Below are 20,087 nucleotides of genomic sequence, written 5' to 3'. Positions count from 1 at the left end.
GCTCAGTTATATTGTCTTTTACTGGTTATCAGCTTCAGAGCCAACACGTTATCTGAGACCGAGGTCTGTCCCTTTCCTTCACGTGTTCCTGTATAGAGGGGGATGCGACCGGATGTGCTAGAGGTGAGCCCTGGGTCCCTGGTTGGCAGCCCTGCAGGGTCCGGGGTCTCCTCACTGAGAAGCCGAAGGGCTAAAGGAAATGCCACCGTGGATGCCAGAGGCCCCTTTAGATTCTCTTACGATCCCCAGACACTGGAGGTCCAAGGAGAGTGGAGGCCTTGTTACCGTGCACTGAAGGCTCTGGACCTTTAAACCAAGATGTGTCAGTGCACGGTCAGTGTCAAGTGCTGCTGAATGACATCTTGACAAGAAAGCATCTTTTTCAGAATGTCAGCATTTCAGCAGTTTCCCAAAATAGCCCGAAGTACATGCCATTGATGGTTTCTTCATCTTTTCACAATTCCATTTTTAAAAAATTGACCTTACAGCTTCCTAACCTCTTCTGAGAAGCTCCCAGCCTCACTCCTGACCCCTAGCAGCCACTTCAAGGCAAGGAATCTCTTGGGCACGACACGCTCACCCTCTCCCTCCAGGACACTAGATCCTCTCCAAGAGGTGAAGAATTGTGTAGACGCTGAGAATATGGTTAAGGTCTCTGTCCTTTCCAGCAGCTTTTCGAGGTGTGATGCGCATGGTCTTGGACACGTGCAGTTCAGTGATTGTCCGCGTCGTTGTGCAGCGGTGCTTTCCGGTCTGCCTGAGAGCATCCCGCCAGAGGGAAGCCCCGTTTTCATCTGCAGTCAGTCCCCACCCCTGCCCCTGGCCTCAGGCAACCCCTGAGCCACATCTGTCTCTCTAGATTCGGCTGTTCTGCACATTTCATCTAAGTAGAATTTTACCGTCTGTGGTCTCTGCTCTCCGGCATCTTTCGCGCCGCGCGGTGCTTCTGAGGTCTGTCGGCCTAGGAGCGCGCGTCCTTACTGACTCCTTTGTGTTGCCCGCCGCGCCGGCGTGCAGAGATGCTACGTATTTTATTTCTTCATTTCCTAGTTCTGTTTTTGTTTCTGATGAATTGTGCTGCTCTGATCATTCTTACACAAGGCCTGCAGACAGACATTTCGTCTCTCTCGGGAGTGGGGCTTCTGGGTCACAGGGCAAATCCACGTTCAGTATTTTAAGAACCTGCCAAATGGTTTCCAGTGGCTGCGCAGTCCTGCATTCCCAGCAGCGCCATGTGAGGGCTCTTACCCTTGGGTGGTCGCTTCCGGGACGTACTTCTGCCTTTTTGATGATGGCCACCCTGTGGGTAACGGTAGTTCTCTGTGGTTCTGGTCTGCCTTTCACGTGATGGTTAGCATCGTATCTTTTGTGTGTTGGCCATTCTTTTTTTGGTGAGATGTCTGTTCCAGTCTGTTACTCATCTTTTAATTGGGTTATTTGTCTTCTTATTGAATTATGAGAGACTTTTATATGTTTTGGGTACAAGTCCTTTACCAGAGATACGAGCTACAGCAGTTTTGTCTCTCAGTCTGTGTTTTGTCCTTTCACTTTCTTAAGGGTATCTCTCGAAGCACAGAAAGTTTTTAATTTTGAAGTCTTGCTTATTAACTTTTTCTTTACCGCATATGCTTTTGAGATCATATCTAAGAAGTCATTACCAGACCCAAGGTCATGAAGATTTACACTGGGTTTCCTTATCAGCTCTTACATTTAGATTCATCGTCTATTTTTAGTTAACTTTTGTGTATGAGCTCGATAGGGTTCACTGTGCACTTCAAGTAACTCATTCCCTAACTTCAGCTGTGAACAAGACAAAAAAAATGTGAGTTGCTGCCCTAACCCCAACTGCCCCGGTCATCCACAGGCGGCTTATGGAGCCTTTGCCTTTTTGCCTCAGACGTGCTTAGCTAGTGCATTATTGATGCTGTTGATGCTGGCCCATTCTGGCAGGGAATGGGGTTCTGCAGTTTTGTGATGTGATTTTGTAGAGACTTTAAAAGTCTGTGCCACCCTGTGCTAGTTCATCAACCATGTCAGTCTTCTCCACCGCTTTCCTTCCTCCTCACTTGCAGACACAGAGATGGAATGGCACTCTGAAACTCTACTGGTGACTTTTCCTAATTCCCTGAAATGTTTGGGAACAATCTGGCTAAAGACTACAGACTTTAAGAAAGAGTGCAATTGGTGTCGTTTAATTTACTTTTCAAATTCAAAGGGATTATTACTCAGGAATCCTAACTCTGTGTATTTTTACTGCTTTTCCCCTTAAAATTCAACTGAACAGAGATGCCAGAAATTTCAAAAATACCTAGTTCCTTCAACATGTAAGTCAAGACTATGCTTTTGTTTAAAAAAAAAAAAAAAAAAGGTAAAAATTATATGAGTCTTCCTCAGTGGAACACTTTACTCACATAGGCCTCGGAAATTTTTCTAGATACTGAAAAGATCTAGGGTGCTTAATAAATGCTTTTCAAACAATTCAGAACCTTCCTATTACAACAGGACAAGCTCTGCAGGGCTGCGGACCGCCTGGCTTGGATCTGCAGGGCTGCGGACCGCCTGGCTTGGAACTGCTTATCCTTCCCTGGAGAAAAGCTTTGCTTTTGTCACGGCTAACTCTGGAACGTGGACGTACTGACCGCGTACAACGTTCTGACCAGCCGCCAATGTTCAATGCTTCATTGCACTTAAGAAAGGGTCTTATTTGTACTTTAGGAAAGGGTTTCAAGAGAAGACAGGGGCAGCCCAGTTATTAAAGCAGCCGAGTTGGTGCTCGGTACCCCCCACCAGCCTCCCCCGGTGCCCGGTGCCCAGCCCTGCCCTGTGGCCACGCCAGTCAGAGGAGGAGACACGCTGACCACAGAGAAGAAGTTTCTGATACTCTTCGCTGATGCAGTACCTGTCAGAGACAGCGGCTGCGAGTGGTTTAGCATGTCATGGTCGGGGGAAATGGAGTAAGTGCTTGGTCCTCCCCCATCCCCTTGAGTCCGCAGCGCCTCTGTGTGAGGACCGTGAGCCTTGACACATCGGAAGGGGTTACTTTCGTGTATGTTGTGGGAACTCTGGAGGCAGGGCTGTGGGAGCGCGTTAGAGATCGGGATACTCCTTCGTGCCCGGGTGACAGGTCCGGCTCGGGGCCAACCCAGCCTTCCCCCCGGTGCCTCTCGGAGGACAGAGGGGCTGGCCCTGAACAGGGGCTTGCCCTTGGGTCTACCATGTTGATCAGGGAAGTGAGTTGAGTCTCATTCATCCTGGCCAAAAAAAAAAAAAAAAAATTTGTATTAAAAACGTTTTCTGATGAAATCTCTGAAGACAGTTTTAGGAAATCACCTGACTCCGACGCGGCCAGCTGGGTATCTGCACAGCCACCAGATCTCTCTGCGGCCGGGAAAGAGTCCGCACATGAGGGACCTTCCGCAGCCGGCGTTCCCGAGGGACTCCCTGGCAAAGGCCGCACATGACTGTGAGTCTTGACGCCGGGGGAAGGGGCTGTTCCGCAGGCCGTCGTGTCAAGGCGGACTCCCTTGTCCGGAGAGCCGCCGACCCGTCTCACCGTTTCACAAAGGCAGCAGCCGCCGACCGTGTCGCACAGGCGGAGAGAAAGGGCGGCCTCCTGTCACGGCGCTGAGCCCACGGGGAAGAGCCCGCTCTCGCATCACGGCGCTGAGCCCACGGGGAAGAGCCCGCTCTCGGGTCACGGCGCTGAGCCCACGGGGAAGAGCCCGCTCCCCGCTCTCGGCATCCTTCCCCCGCCCAGGTGGCCCCCGTGTCTCGTTCCAGCTGGAGACTTTTGAACCGTGTCGTTCAGGGGAAGAGCGTTTATGAGAATGAGAGTTAGGACTTTGAACCTGCCGGTGCTGGGCTGTCAGATGTGAGCAGCGCCTGTCAGCGTCGCACTGGATTCCTCACGTCATTCTCCACGAGCAGTGTGAGCCCTGGTTCAGCGAAGGCCGAGACATGCTTGCTGAAGGGGGAGGCACGGCCGCCTACTGGGGCGGCTTGCGGGCCCGTGAGCCAAGACTCACCCTGCCCAGCCTGCCACAGCCGGCCACAGACATGGGCCGCAGACATGGTCCCGGGCCCCGTGGTCTTTCCGACACAAGCCACGCTCACGTGGCACCAATACTCCGCCCGTGCTGGCTTGGGAAACCGGCGGGCCCTGGGCTATTTGTTCTTCACGCTTGAGCCCAGCAGATACGTGGACGGTCTGCCCAGTGCTCTGGGGCAAGCTGGATGCAGCCTTGTTGAGCAGAGAACAGGTACCCTGCAGTATTTTCACGTTGGTCGGTGTTTACGAGTAAGTTCTAAAGCCTCTGTCAAGCCCAGTCTGTCCTGCACAGGGCCAGCCAGACCACAGTTTGGCTCCACCAGGAGGGAACCCAGAAGCCGACAGGGTCCCTTCTGATGAGAGGCACGCTGTCCCTTCCTTCGTCACCCTTCCCGGCTGATTATGGTTGGATTTTACATCTGAATCACTGTTGATCAGGTCCACTTACAGGTCTGTTAGAAAAAGATGGATTGTTTAACTTTTAAACGCCAGCAGCTACTTGTACAGACTTTTGCATGCGTTTATTTAGAGAACAGAGCAGTCGAGAGATAACTGCAGTCCTACTGTGCGATCACAGGAGAAAGGTGGTGTTCTCTCGGGAAAAAAGTCGGCAACATGCGAGACCAACTGACATGACAGAGCGCGTTAGTTGGTCCTCCGGGGTCACTCCTGCGCGCTCAGCAGTCACCGAATCGGTCTACTTCCCCAGCTGCCAGCTGCATTTTAGATGCCCGGTGTTTTTAGTAAAGATGTCACGCTGGGGGTTTGGTTTCCTGGAAGTGCCTCAGACATCCTGTATCAAAGCTGCAAGGAAGTCTGGAGAGTGGCCATCGCTGTCCAGAGTGCAGGAAAACTACTTTTCCCTGCTACGTTGGAGCTCAGAGCGGGCTCTCACCAGGGCTGCCCCAAGCTACCATGAGATGACAGTGTGAGGACACGAAGCTCTCCGTCCATGACGCACCGCTAGGGACTAGCACTCACTACAGGTGGCTTAACCTCCGTGGGGTTTTAACTCTCTGCGACCTGCGCCCACGTTCGGGGATCCAGGGCTGAGACATTCTGGGGCACCATGCTCTCTGCCACTAGAGCAGCAGGGCAGAAGGAAAGCCAGCTCCCCGTGACTCCTAACAAAAGGCTTCTTCGTGGGAAGGCCAAGTAGCTGAGAAGATGACCGGATCTGTCCCCAGACTAGCACATTCTCCTGCTGCCCGAGGCCCGGGTGAAAAGGTGTGCAGAGGAGTTCTTTCCCAGGGCAGTACTTTGCCGGCCTTCCTCGGACCCGGCCCCACAGCGCCGGTCAGCGGCCTGCCTCTGCTCGCGTGTTCTGTTCTAGGGCGAAGGCAGTCTATGTTACTCGCACTCACTCAGTCCATTCGTGGGGCGAGGACAGAAGAAGGACATGTTTTGGACACCACAAGGTCGTTTCTGAGCATTTTGCAAAGTAGAAGCATGGAGGCAGCTTTCTAATCTCTCCTCCCTTAGTGCTTTTGGATTCTTTTTTTTTTTTTTTTTAAGATTTTATTTATTTATGTGACAGAGATCACAAGCAGACAGAGAGGCAGGCAGAGAGAGAGGAGGAAGCAGGCTCCCCACTGAGCAGAGAGCCCAATGCGGGGCTCGATCCCAGGACCCTGGGACCATGACCTGAGCCGAAAGCAGAGGCTCTAACCCACTGAGCCACCCAGACGCCCCAGTGCTTTCGGATTCTTAACGTGTGCTTACATATATGGCCTCGTTTTCACCCTTCAAACAACCCAGGAGGCAGGTATGTCTCCCTCACTTATGGGGAAACTGGAACTCGAGGTAGGATGGCTCACCCAAGGTCGAGTGCCAGGAGGGGGTCACACAGCTGTGGGCAGGACGGACCCCTGACCGCCTTACGCAGCTCTGCTGTGGAGCGAGGAGTCCCAGCGTAGAGCGGCGCCCACCGCCGGGTGCCGGTGGGCACGCGGGGACGTGAATACAGACATCTGAGCTGCGCCCACAGCCTGACGCAGGGCGAGCAAATGCAGGGGCTCATCACCCTGCTCTCGAGGGGCTTGCAAATGTCAGCTCGGCTCTGGCCTCACGGGAACTCCCTTCTGAAGGGAGAATCTCAGCCCGAATCCATTTCTCTCTCTGTTTCTGCAGCTCCTGACAACGAGGGTGCTTCTCTTGGGCGCTCTCCTAACTCCTTGGCTCACCGAGTTCCGTTGTGCTTGGTAAACACTTGGTGAGTAAAGGAGTAAACCTTGAACGACAGGATTTGGAATAGATTATGCCCACCTTTTGGGTGGAACCGTCTCTCCCTTCTTCTGTGAGCGCAGCAAGCGAGAGCTCTCTTCCAGCCGTGTGCGGCTGTGCAAGGGCAGAGCCTTCTGCTTACCTTGTGCTCCGAAATCCCCACCTTTGTGAGCACCATCAGCGCGTGGCCTAGGAGGACAGTGTCCCATGGCTAAAGGCTCTTCGCCAGAGATGTCACCGCTGGTCCTGCACGTTGTGCATGTGGCCTCTGAGGACCGGCAGCAGTTCACGGAGGTCGTGCGTGTGGCTGTGACTCCAGAGAACGCCTGGCATGTCAAGGGGCAGCCCTCCCTCGTGGTGTGAGAGTCTGGGCTTCCGGAAGAAAAGCAGACGCCCAGGGGAGCCACGTTCCCCGGTGTTTGCTGCAGTCGACCCTTGGCTCCTGCACGGTGTTTTCAAAAAGTGCTCCTGGACTGGTTTCTGCCTGCTGATTGAGATGAGCTGTGCACGTGAAGTCATTTCTCAAATGGCTGCCAGAGGCCCTTGCTCTGTTTTTCCGCTCAGCTTCTTCAGAATTGGGCCAGAGAGACTCCGTTGAAGGCAGATCGGAAAACCCAGCGCTGCCTTATGGCTTCTCACTGTGTCCCCCAGATGTCTGAGCTCGTCCCCCAGCACCGGCCGTCCCCTTTAACCACCTCCCCGCCCGGTGCCTGCACCTGTGTCGGCGGCCAGGAGGGCCCCTCCAGCTGCCCCCTGCGTGCTGAGTCCGTCCCGCTACCCCCCAGGCAGTGCTGTTGGGTCATGGCCATCTGGAACCCCAGAACCACGGCAGAGCGTGGAGTGTGGGCACAGAGCAGTCTGTGGAAACACATAGCACAGGGAGCCAAACACTTTAATGGTTTTTTGGAGGCATAATTTAGTCATCTTACCTAAAGCGCCTTTTACTTTTTTGCAATCCAGTACAGAAAACTCAGCACCGAAGAATGAAGGAGAACCCTCCGTTCCCAGTCCCTGCCCTCCCCCTGTGCCTCACATCCCCTCTGAATGATGATAGAATAAGGCTCACACTCAGCCGCACACCATTCTCACTTATATGTATCCTCTCCCTTACACTCACTCATGTACACTCACACACACACACACACACACACACACACACTCTCACACGAAAAGAAAATCAAAACCCACTAAAGCATTATGGGGGGACAAAAGATTTAAGAACATCTTCCTCCCCATCTGGCATTGAGACAAAACGCCCTGCCTTCCCAGCAGGGGCTCACCCCGCTTCGTCCCCAGGTCCCACTAAGGATGGCTGGCAGCATCCACCAGTCCCCAAGGGCCCCTCCGGGCGCTAATGTGTCTGGGGTCAGTCGCTCCGTTTCTGCTTGCTGTCGATGTTGCCGTAGGCAGAGCCCTTGTCGATTTCGGTCACACCAATCATCCATCGAACCCCCACAGAAGCTGCGGAAATGGGAAGAAATGGGAAGCACAGAGGTTAGGAGGAGCCCACGGGGGACCCCAGAGTGATCTGCGGGAAGAATGCTGAGATGCCAGCTGTCTGCAGACCCCAAGCAGCAGCCGAGATCTTGCCGGCTAATTTGGGGCCCTGCATGATCCCACTGTAGTTCTGGAGCACGGGTGTCGGACTACGTGACATTAAAACAGAGTGAGGCTGTTCTGCTAGTGGGTTAATCTCTCCACACATCAAGGATGCTAAGCCTCCAGGGCATCAAAGCTTACTGAATTCCTCTGCCATGATGGCCTCCAAGACAAAGGATTCTTTTGCGAATGCAGGGCAGGAACTTACAAAACACCCTGCAGTGAAGCTGAGTAACTGACCAGGAGCATGGAGAGCGCAAGAGCCCGGATGTCTCCTTAGTGCTCGGCTCTGCTCTCGGGATAAGAATCAGAGCAGTGAATGGGGAAAGACCCCTGCCTTCAGGTGCGATCAGCCCAAACACAGAGCACGAAAGACCCTCCTGAGTCCTGAGTGCCCAGCGAAGCTGGACAGCAGGGCCACGGTCACATGCTGCAGTCAGAGACGGCAGACTTGGTGAGCTCCTTCAGTGCAGGGAGTACATCTGAGCCCCCTGAGGAGCCCGGCACCAAGCACGCATCACACATTCTTCAGGCGTACATGGCTGAGATGGGGCCATTCCAGCGGGGCTGGCAGTGGAATGGGCTGCTTCTCCCAGGGGGTCCTACCACGTTTGCCTCTGGCTGCCGCACCTCAAAGACCAGCGACAGCGTGCAGGGAACCCTGGGGCCATGAAGAAATCAGAGCAGTCTGAGACCCCTGGCCAATGAAGCCAGTATGGGTTCACGCAAAAGTGCTCCCAGGCCGCTCTATTTGATGTTGTTGCGTGTGGCAGCCAACTTCTAGAAGCACACGCTCTTCCCCAGAGGGGCCGGCACCTGCTCTGAATGGCCAGGGCCCTTTGCCTGTTGCTGCTGGGCTCCAGGAAGGTTTTCCTGGGGAGGAGGAAGGAATGAGGACCGTGAGCAGTGCTGTCCGCAGAGCTCGCGTTCGGGGAGGGGCTCTGCGTGTGTTTGACCGTGAGGCCTGCAAGCTAGTTTTCCCGGTGCATCTGCAGGCTGTCCCTCCTGTTCTGAGGGGCTGAGACAGCTAGGGTGAGTTTACCCCCCCCCGTTCTGCCTCCAGCTGTAACCCCCCCCATCAGATGCTCCTTTCGGCAGCATGGCTGGCGCGGGTCTCCTGCTCTTTACGCACCCACAAAGAAGACGAGGACGAAGCTGGCCAGGGTGAGGGAAGACCCGCTGCTGATCATGTTGATGAGAAACCGGAAGAAAGGGTAGAGCAGGAGGGAGGCCCAGAACAACCAGTTGACGAGCGTCCAGGGCCGCCGGGGGGGCACCATGGCTGTCTCCGGGAAGGTGCCCGTCCTGTAGTACTCCTCCTGGAAGGCATCCTGCGGACAGAGAGGCCACCCTGAGGCACTTTGCTCATGCATGACCCCGCGTTCGTGCAGGCCCTTCCCGAGGCACCGGGGCGGGGGGAGGCCATGTGAGCTGAGCAGAACCAGGGGCTCCATCACAGGCGCCTGATGAGCCTTCCCAATACCGAACTTGGCAGTCCCCTCCCCACAGTGACACGGCCCTGTCACTAGCCCTGGCGTGGCAGCTTGAGCTTCGGTGCCAGGCCAGCCCAGTTCCATCCTGGTCTGCTGCTCGGTGCTCCCCTGCCTCCAGTTGGGTGGCCGGCCTCTGAGGCCCAGCTCTGGTGGCCCAGATGCAGTACTGCCTGCTGCCCGCAACGGCCGGTGGAGAACGAACGGAGACACGGAGTCTGCCTTCAGTGAACGCCCACAGAACACGCTAGAACCCGGAGCCTCGGGCGGAGCCACGGGCTCACCTCTTGCACCTAAGCCACGACAGCACGGCCTGCCCAGCGGCTCTGTGCAGTAGTGCCGAGACCCCCGTCCCGTCTCCTCTGCTGCCCGACCTGAGGCGGAATACAGGAGCCCCCTTGGCGGTGGGCTCCGGGGACACCCGCGCCTGCGATGACTACGTGCGAGGTTTCATTCCTCGATGAGGTGCGGCAAGAGCCGAGCACGGACACGGCGGAGCTAACAAAATACTGTGACCGAGGGCGTGTGAACGTGGCCCCCTTCCCAACGATGCGATGGAGGAGTGAGGGGAGGGGTCTCGGCGCCCCGAGGCTGCCCGTGACCTGACACCTGGACCGCCAGTGGCCACAGCTAAGCCCACGGATGAGGGCACCATCGGTCCCCAAGTGTGTGTGTGTGTGTGTGTGTGTGTGTGTGACCGACGAGCCTGCGGGGGTCTCGGGCGGGCACGGCGTGCACCAGGGACCCCCAAGGCCGGGCCTATGTACTGAGCACCGTCCAGCTGCTCTCGGGAGACCCCAGGTGCTGCTTGGCGGCCGTGGGAGAGACGGACACTGCGGGGCCAGGCGACAGGCAACGGGGGCAGAGGGACCCGTCCCCGGGCACCGTGTGGACACGAGGGCCAGCGACTGGCAGCCACGGGGAGTCTGCCCGCTTCTAAATAACAGCAACGGACTGAAATATCCTGACAGCATCCTGGGGGCTGGCGGCGTGCGTGCGGAGCAAGACCTGTCTCCGGGTCACGCGGGGCCCCCGTCGGAGCCTGCTGATGTCCCGGCGGTCCCCACAGTTGAGTTTCCTGGAAAAGGAGCTTCTGTCTACCTGGAACTTACACCCGAGGTGCCGAACTTCCTTTAACACCCGAGAGCGATCTCGAAAATGCACCACACTTCCCCCTTCCCCGGTCAGCAGGAACTGAGAAAGACACGTTTTTCTCCACTGAGGGTCATTATTAAAATGAGTCCCAGAGCCTCTGGCCGAAGCAGACAACCTCAGGGGAAGCGACAATGACTTGTCCGAGGCCCAGAGCGAGGGCCCTAACTCTGTCGAGGCCTCCCGTTTTTACCTCCCTGCCATGAACCGGGGTGATTTTTCTCATCCCAGGCTGGGGCCACAGGAGCCCGATAACTCGATGACAGGGACGCTTTGGACTCCCGGATTCTCCATGCAGAAGCCTAATCTCCCGTGGGCTGGGCTCGGAGGCGGGGCCTCTCGCGAGCACGGAGCCCTCATGATTGGGGGTCGTGCCCTTGTCACAGGGACTTCAGGGAGCCCCCTTGCCCCGTCCACCACAGCAGCCCTGGTGGGGGCCCCCCTTCAGGCCCCTGATCGTCTGGCCTCTGGAGTGTTGAGAAGGAAATGCCCTCGGTATTGTGCGGAAGCCATCGCGAGCTTGGAAAACCCTTCGTTCTTGTGCTTGAAGAATGTCCTGCTGGCTGCGGCACCCCCAACAGAGCAGCGCCCAGCCGTGGCCCCCGTGGGCCCCACACACCCACAAGACAGCCTGGCCACTGCTTCCTTCACCAGGTTGTCCGTGGGTACCATTAATGGCGAATTCCCCATCCCTTCGGCAGACTTCAGACTGCCCGCCGGAGGGGAAGTACGTAACTTGAATCGGGGATGAAATTCAGACTTGGTTCAAACCACGCGATGGGGTAACCGTGATGGCTCTGGGAAAAAGTGATGGGGGCACCGCCGTTGTCCCCAAGGATTCACACGAGGACATGGACGGTTTCCCACGCCAACAGCCAGCAGCCATCCCGGGTGCCGACAAGTCATGAACGTTGTGCCTTTTCCAGACACTATGTTTGTTCTACTTCAACGTTGGCCCGGTTGTCGGAGCTGATGCCCTTCCTGTCTGAGACTGTCAAAATGGCCGTGGTCGATAGTGGATCTCTTTTTATGTCCCTGTCTGAACAGAATGAAACGTTGCTATGTCCCTGTTGGGGCGCCCAGCACCCCTCCTGCATTTTGCTGACACTTGTCCGTGGAAGCAACACCGGGGAATCGGTGCCTTGAAGTCCCCAGCTCAACGTCGGCAGAACTGTCTTCCCACGCCATGTGTCTGAAAGACGCCGCCCTACCCAGAACTCCACTTCGGCAAGCGCGGTGAGGCCCTGGGATTTCCGGTACGTAAAGCCCCAGACCCATCGAGGCTCCTGAGGGGACAGGGCTGCCCCAGGAACGACAGGATGCTGGAGTTTCTTCCCGTCTATCCACAGTTCCTCTGGGAGGCACCGCTGCCCCGTCCCGGGAGCTGCTCCGGGGTGGTCCCTCCGGGTTAAAGGTCAGCCTCCCGGGTCTGCTCACAGACACAGCCCTCAGAAGCGAGACAGGGCCTGTCCTCCGGCACCTGGCTTTAGCTGCAAGCTGGGCAAACCACATCATTCTCTGGGCCTCAGTTTCCCCCTCACTAGCATAAGGGCTCTGCCCCAGATGGTCGTTTCGGGAAGCCCTTCCAAGCTGAACCCTATCATCTTAGTGCATACAGAGTTTAGAGAGAAACCTCTGGAGAGACTTTATCAGGAAGAAGTGCCTCTTCACTGAACGCCCGAGTGGTTCAGGTCACACGACGGTCACACTCTCCCGCCTGAACCCAGCAGAGAACGGGCCCACGGAGAAGAACCTGCTTTGGTTTGCTTTGCTAGGTTTGAGGCCCGCGTTTGTCAGATTTGTTCGTGGGCTTCTTTATGCAGCCTTTGCTTTCTGAGGCCTTAGTGCAATTTTCTGCTTGCTAATAGTGCGACGTGTCGTATGCCGCCCAGACGATTAAACCAGAGAACAGCACAAGAGAAAATGCCGCCTCGTGCGTGAAACCAGAGAAAATATATATCGTTCGCGTGTTTCCTCCAGGCCCAGGCCTGCAGCAGCACAGAAGCTTCCTAACTGGGAACCTGGTTTAAAAGCAGCTGCCGTGCATTTCCAAGCCTGCAGGCCATGGGTCAGAGGCGGCCTCCTAGGAATACGCATTTCTAGGCCTCCTCAGACCGACGGGGTGAACCTGTGAGGCTGAGGGACCTCCATGGTCCCCGCTCGGTGACAGACGGGCGGTCCCTGTGTACTCGTTGAAAGAGGAGCCTGGATGCCAGTCCCTGCCTATCCTGCAATCCATCCTGAAAAGGCCCCCCGATGGCCAGTTATTCGAATGGGCTTTTACAGGAACCATTGGAAAATCGCCTCCTTGGGAGCACGGGAGCCACTTCCTGCTGCGAGAGTGTCAGGATCTTGATCCCCCAAACCGAGCACAGTTCTGAGAAGTCTCTACTTCGTCCGATGGGGGGTCATCTGGAAGTCTCTGGGGCCAAGACACGTTCTCAAAGGAAGGATTAAAATGCTTCTCCGACTGGAGCAGACGCCCGTAGAGCTCTAGTGACGATCTTCTCTAGGGGAGTGGGGAGAGGCACACCCCTTCGTCCGTACCGATGGAATTCGGCAACAGGAAATCTGCATCCCACTCAACGTGCTCGATTCGAGGCCGGTTTGGCCTCAAAACATAGGATGAATCAGAAATAAGTCTCTGTGGGCAGAGATGCAGTCATAAAACGCCTTCCTCACTAGCTGGACACTGACCTTTTCTCCTTCCTGAGACGAAGCAGTGAGAGCCATAAGCACGTGAGCCCCTCTGCCCCTGCCCCTGCCTGTGCCACCGAGGAGAGGAGCCGGTGGAGATAGGGCCCTGCTCGGAGGAAGGAAAGGTGAGGTGGGGACTGAGCCCAGCCGAGGCGGAGTCTTGCAAGCCTCCGTCTTGCCGGTGTGGATGGTTTTGAGACCTTCTGTCTTGCCTGGGTTGGGGGGCGTTTGAGACCCTACAGGCAGCCACCTTGTAGGCCCAGCAGCCATCGGGATCATACACGTTTCCTGAAAAGAACCCTCCAGACCCCAAGAACCAGAGGCTACTTTTCCTACGTAGACACGGGCTGTGAGGGGCCTCGCTTCCTGTTCTGTCCACTGCACCCTCCTCTCTTGCCATGAAGCCCCCTTAAACCCATTTTGCTCTATTCTTTTCCCCCCTTGCCACGCAGAGTGTCAGCCCCAGGGCAGTAACGAACCGGAGTGTGGGGTCTCACACGGACGGAGAAAGGCTCGTCGCCACTACCAGCTCCCAGAGGCCCCCATGGTGCACCCACGAAACAGGTCCTTGGATCCCGCAGAGCCTGCCCACCCCCCAACCTCGCTGCACTGACCTTCTCCTGGTAGAGCTTGTGGAGCCAGGCTGAACACTCGTCCTCGTCTTCTGGGACTTCTTCTAGAGGGATCCGCCTGCAAAGCAGAGAACAGCCAGCGGGGAGGAGACTGGTGCCAGACGCCATTGAGGCAAAGCACGAGAAAGCCTGTAGCGCTTTGCAAGGGAACCTGCACTGCGAGGAGAAGCGTGGGGAGCGGCACAGTCCTCCCTCCGGGCTGTGAGGGCACCGGCTTCCGTGGCCCCCGTGCTGTGGTTTTGGCTCTTCACGCCCCATGCCTGTGTGTGCTCTGGGGAAGAAGTTACCGGAGAGGCGGCCCTGTGGGTACGAGATCTCCCACGCTCCGGGCTCCCCCAAATACCTGGGGCCCAGCTGGCCACCGAGTAGAGCTCCTGCCGGGTGTCTAAGTGCTCAGGGGGCAAAGCCTCCTCTACCTCTGGGAGAAGGCCTGCCTCGGGAAGGCTGGTTTTCCTGCCCTCAAGTGCCTTCAACTGCAGAGTAAGGCAAACTGCCGATCGCAGCTTTAGGACACAGGCATGATTAGGACACTTCTTTCCTATTCAAAAGGGGGAATTCGGGTCCGCTCCGGCTAGAAGGCTGTTTAATCCAGGCTGTCAGTCCACCGAAACCTCTCTCCAGCCCCATGGTGACGACCAGCCCCTGAATTGACATCGTCCTGTGTTGCACTTCAGTATCTGTGAAGTCTTTTGAAAAAATAATCAGAATGTTCTAGAACACTTGGCTGGTTCCCCAAGAGCAGCCATGTCAGATCATCTTTGTTAGCCTTCTGGGAAGACAACCTAGTGCACAGGAAACCAGTACCGTCCCTCAGCCCCGTCGCGCGGGGTTTTATGCTCGAGTCCCCGCTGCGTTTGGCGGATGGCAGCATCTTTCGATCGCTTCCCACTCGTCTCGATGGCATTGCAGAAGCCCAGGGTGAGGCCCGTTCTGTAAGCTGATGCAACGGGCCAAGAGAACGGGTGTGTCTAATACCATCTTTTCAGTAATGGCTTGGGACGTAACACAGAAGTAAGATAGCGCTGAAACGCTCTCCATTTGTTCCTAGACCTCCCTATAAATTACACACGCTCTTGTCTGTGTACATCTGTATATCGTAGACACATCCTCCAAGAAGAGGGGTCAGTATAATCATCTCTTCATACTCAGTCTCAAAGTAACTATAAAATGCTGTCTTCAGTCTGTCCAACCTGAGCTCTGTGATGAGTATGAATTGGTCTGAGGGAATCAGAAATTAGAGGCTTCCCTGATTACTGACATGAGCGCTGTGTGTCTTGAGCTCCTAATATAAATACAGTCTGTGAAGTTCACTTCATGACAGATGACAGACAAGAAAACACTAAACAGACTTCCCTGGAAAGAGGGCTGTAGGCCGTTTGTGATTTAATTACTTTGATGGGCTCTCTCTGTTTTGGAAAGGAAATGGAACCAACTTACCTGACATATAAATCGGCGTGATATTTCTTCCCATTTAGGACCCCCAACAGTGTTGGATTTTCATTATTTCTGAAATTGAGTGTACAGTCATATACAGCTGAAACTATAAAAAAATAAAACAAATACAAAGCAGTATATAGCGTGTGAACCCAATTTTGTTTCGCAGATACACATTGGAAAACAACAATGAGATGTGCTAACTGGCTATCTCAGGACGGCGGGGTGACGGGGTTCTGTCCTTTTTCATGCTTTTCTATACTGTCCAAATGCCCTACATTGAACACACATCACCTTTTGTAACCAGAAAAACACTGTAACTCAGTAACTGAGAAAAGAGTTATTACTGAGGTCGGAACAGCTTAAAGCAACCCTGCGGTGTCCCGTCTAGAAGTTCTCCAACAAGTACCGACATTTAGACAGAGTCAGACATGAGACCGGCCAGTCTAGAGCCTACTACCTGAGAATGTGTCTGAGTGGATGGTGGCATAAACATTTTATAAGCAATTTCTCCCCCTAGAGAAGTAAGATAGCTACAAAATTAGAATAAGACGCTGGAGACATCTTAAGGACTTGAACCACAGTCCACGGAACCGGAGCTGAGAAGCAAAGCAGAACACGTGAGGTCAGTGGCTCTGCCCAACGGTGAGCTGACCTGGCGGCCCGAGTTACGTCGGCGTGTACCGCGGGGCCGCGGGGCCTGGCCCGGGCTCCAGTGCGTGGAGGGTGGGAGTGTGTGAATGACCATGAGGGGACAGAAGTACAGCGTGGACACAGGATGACAGGACGGGACAGTGGGAAGAGCACGAGTTAGGAAGTCAGCCTGGTGCCTGTGGGACCCTCCCTTGGACGTGCCGCTCAGCCGCCCTGAGCCCGGCTCCCTGGAGAAGGGGACACACGATCCCTTCCTTGCACGGCGGCTGAGCCGGCAGGAGTCTGCATGTCCCCCGGGGCCTGGCCCTCCGTGATAATAGATTGTGAGCCCCATACTTCACGGACAGCTCGGCCTACGGGCGGTTACTATTCACAGAGCGGGAGGGAGAGTGACAGCAGGGTCCTCTTGGTCTAGTTGGGGATATGAAGAACCAGATTCAAAAATCAGCCAGAAAACCACCATCCATTATCTTCAACCTGCTGCCTGGCCCTGGTGGGGTCTGCAGGAGGCCCACTGCCAGCTCGTTCGTCCTAGCTGAGGAGGGGCCGGGGTCTCCCTTGCTGGCTCGCAGGAATGCTGGGGGGTGGCTCCCAACCCCCGGCAAGCCAGACGACAGCCCCTTCCTCTCTTGGGACTGGAGGCTGGCTGTCTCTCGGTGGGGGAGGCGTCACTCTCCACGGACAGAGTGGGGCTGCTGGAGAGCAGCCTCGGTGTTCACCACGTTCTGTGGGCATTATAGGAAAAGGCACTTAGGCTGTATGCAGGTGGCCATGGGGTCACAGGTCTGAGAGTAAGAAAGGGACATGGAGCTGATGCGGTTCAGTGGGTTTCCAACGCCTCCCTCCAGACTGGCTCTTACACAGGAGCCTGATGTACACTACGGAAAGGGCCTATTTGGTCAATCAAGGACGGGTTGGGCGCAGCCACAAGGGGTCCCCAGACGACCGCCTAGCAACTGATGATTTGCACAATTTCCTCCTTTGCCAGAGGGGCAAGCTCAAGAGGGGAGATAAAATAGCCCATCGCTAAATCCACCTGCCTGCAAAGCCCTTGAGGAGGGGAGCCCGAGCCCCAGCCTCTGAGCCCCAGACTCTGTGTCCTAGCCGAGCCACTCGGAACAAGTTCCTTAAATTCTCTCCAAGCCCCAACTTCCTCCTCTGTATACTGGAAATAAACAGTTTCCTTCATTAGATCTGGCCAGTACACTCTCGCCAGGCCCTATGGGGTGAGCTTGTGTTGGGGGCGAATCCGAAGTGCCCTTGGAGGGCAGCTCTTTATTTCGGGGCAGGGGGACACAGCCTACCCTGCTGCCTGGACTGCTGCAGCCTCAGGCCAAGCTCAGCCAGGGCCCGAAGCCAACGGGAAAAGCCGGACCCAGTAGCTGGGCACCCCCTGCAGGGCGCGCAGGTGAGGCGAGCAGGCTCAGTGGGGGCTCCGACCCACAGCCCACATCTGACCGTTACAGGCCAGGCCTCAGGCTGGGTCCTCTGCCCGTTTTCTCACTGAACCCTCACTGCAGCTCTTACAAGCCTCCAGGTGGTGCGCCCAGGGTCCTGCAGCCCGCGGAGTGGGGAGCCAGCTCGGACCTGCTGGGCGGTGCAGGATGCAAGCGGCTGGAGGAGGGACAGGCGACAGGCGACCTCCACCCGGGTTGCTGGGACCACAGGGAGCTCAGTGACGGGCAGGTTCTATCTTTGGGGTGAATCCAGAGGGTGCATCCGGGGCTCCGCAGGCAGACAGCTGGGAGGCCGAGCGGAGGGAGCGAGCGGCCTCATTGCCGAAGCCCTGGCGAGGGGTGTGCGGGGGTGCGGAGGACTAGCGGGGTGATGTCTGGGCAGGAGACAGCCGGGTCAGCTCGCGGACCGCGGGCGGGAGGGCGGGGCGGGGGTGTCTCGGCGCACCTGACCTGCTACCCAGCAGCTTCACGGCCACGGGCTCGGGCGCCCAGAGGAGGCGGATTTGCACGTGGTCGCCCGGGGGGGCAGCGCCGCAGGAGACCCCTCGCCCGCCACTCCGATCCCTTGGCTCACAAGAGGGAGAGGAGACCTGGGGGCCCGAAGACAGACGACCGTGCGCAAAGAGAGGCTGCTTGACCATCCCGGGACTCCCGCCAAGGTGGCGCCTGGCCCGGGGTGGGGGGGGCGCGGGAAGACATGGGGACACCCGTGTGACCTCGGAGCTGCCTCCAACCCAAGGCCCGCCGCCCTGCCGGCCTCGCCTCGCGGGGTCAGAGGAGGAGGGGCAAAGCAGGTGCGGCCAGAGGGAAGAGCCCGCTTTCTGACTCTCTCCCAGGATGATTCGGGGTCAGCCGGCGCAGATGGTAAGGTCACAGAGTTCATCAGCTGGAGGCAGCCGGTGCCAAGAGATGGGCAAGAAATGCCAGACAAAGCAAAAGGACGCCAAAACCCTGGGCTAACGAGGTGTGGGGTCAGGCTGAACCCAGGGGTGGGCCCGGGTGAAGAGGGACCCAGGGATTCCCCAAGGTCACCACAGCCTTGCAGTTCCGGTGCTGAGCAGTAGAGGGCAGTGTTTGCTCAGCGTGCTTGGGTGGGGGGTGTGTGCCCGGGGGGAGAGTGTGTGAGCCAGAGACAGAGACAGAGAGCAGGCAGCAGCCTGGATCCTGGCTAGCCATCCTCCACCCCCGTCTAGCTACCGGCCACCATCATGGGGACGCGCTGCCCGAGGTGCTGGGGTTGGGGCTCCTCGCTGCAGGGGGCGGGGGACACTGGGATCTTCCTTACCTACATTTCTCAAACTCCTCACGGTGATGGCGAAGCCTTTGGTGCGAGGCAGCAGGTGGTACTTGAGGCTGGGCAGCCCCTTGGCTTGGGCCACCTGCATGCTGATCTGGTGCTTCTTCTCCGTGAACCGAGTGCCCTCACAGTGAATCAGGAACTGGAAGGAACAGCGCAAAGGTCACGCACGGCCCTCGGTCCCCGCCGCGGCCCTGGGTCACGCTCCGTCCATCATCCACCCCAGTCACACGCGGTCCCACAGGAGCCCTTATGGCCAGAGCAGGGCTGGGCCCCGCAGCTACGGCCGCCCCCCACCTCGGGGTGGGGCCCGGAGGCTGGGCCTCCTCCTACAGGAGCTGACCGTGGAGGATCGTAGAGGAGTGAGCGGGGTGTGTGTGAGCAGGACAAGAGCCTCTGAGTGTGAGTGTGACAGGAGCATCCTGAGTGCGTGTGCAACAAGCGTGTTCTGAGGACTGTTTCTGCCCCCGTTAGTTCAAAGAGCCGGACGGGGTAGCGTGGGTCGGTGCGGCGGGCCAGGCGGGCTGGTCACAGGACGGGTGTGGGGCCCGCCCGGCTGCTCACGCGGGACTGCTTCGGGGCCGGGCACGCGGCTGCTCGGGGTGTGACGTACAAAATACTTCTCGGGGTAATCCCGGAGGTGCAGCAAGCTCTGTGAGACGGTCTTGCGGTCCTGCTCCCACTTGCGCGTGCAGAAGACCATCTCCGTGAAGTACCACATCCAGCCAATGATCGGGACGTAGGCCAGCTCCTTCTTGGCCAGGACTTTGGAGCCCTGAAACAGAGATGGGGGCCCACGGTGATTCATGGAGATGTTACCAGAAAAAGAGCAGCGGACATGCTGTCCAGAGGCCTAGCAGGATGGTTCCAGAGCACAGGGAAGCAAGAAGCCACTGACCCTGGAGCCTCTGCCCCGTCAACCAGAGGCCAAGGTTGTGCGAAGTCTGCACAGCAGGGGGGAGGGGAGAGGGCCTTCGTTGGGGGGGGGGGTAGGCATCGGGGCGGCGTTGGGAACAATGAAAGACACTGAAGGATCTCAGAGATGCTCGGGTCATTTTCCAAGCCGGTCTGGCAGTTTTAACACCGAACTCTATCCGGCTCTCAGTCCTCGGCCACACTGGATCCCGCCGGCTGGGCGGACATCATTCTCCTTTCACAGGCTAGCGAATGGGGTCTGGAGGGTTCTCTGGGTCGTGGCGCTGCAAAATGGGGGAGCCTGGTTGAGCGGAGGCCCCCAGATCATGGTGGAGGGTCTCCACCTGTCCCCTCCCTGACTCATCTCCAAGGCTGGCAGTGCGGCTGGGACGTCCACCTGAGACTGCCCGAGGCTGACTTCACGACGCAAGGACCTGGCCCACCCTGACTCATCTCCAAGGCTGGCAGTGCGGCTGGGACGTCCACCTG

General features: G+C 57.1%; 1 protein-coding gene across 3 annotated transcripts in view; it reads right to left on the bottom strand.

Moving 5' to 3' along the window:
* Window positions 1-7,144: 7,144 nt before the first annotated feature.
* Window positions 7,145-20,087, bottom strand: part of AGPAT4 (1-acylglycerol-3-phosphate O-acyltransferase 4) — a 116,952-nt gene continuing 104,009 nt past the window's right edge. For all 3 annotated transcript variants that reach the window (XM_004770838.3, XM_004770837.3, XM_004770840.3), the window contains exons 4-9: window positions 19,297-19,458; window positions 18,672-18,825; window positions 15,279-15,381; window positions 13,824-13,899; window positions 9,003-9,201; window positions 7,145-7,732 (exon numbers count right to left, since the gene is read on the bottom strand). In XM_004770838.3, the coding sequence (XP_004770895.1) occupies window positions 7,638-7,732; window positions 9,003-9,201; window positions 13,824-13,899; window positions 15,279-15,381; window positions 18,672-18,825; window positions 19,297-19,458 (789 nt within the window). In that variant the 3' untranslated portion in view covers window positions 7,145-7,637. The remainder of the gene's footprint in view (window positions 7,733-9,002; window positions 9,202-13,823; window positions 13,900-15,278; window positions 15,382-18,671; window positions 18,826-19,296; window positions 19,459-20,087) is intronic.

Source organism: Mustela putorius, unplaced genomic scaffold, assembly GCF_011764305.1.
Source record: "Mustela putorius furo isolate JIRA1106 unplaced genomic scaffold, ASM1176430v1.1 tig00000450_pilon_pilon_pilon, whole genome shotgun sequence".
Taxonomy (NCBI): domain Eukaryota; kingdom Metazoa; phylum Chordata; class Mammalia; order Carnivora; family Mustelidae; genus Mustela; species Mustela putorius.
The sequence above is the reverse complement of the archived record's forward strand: the minus strand, read 5'-3'. Positions and strand labels throughout refer to the sequence as shown.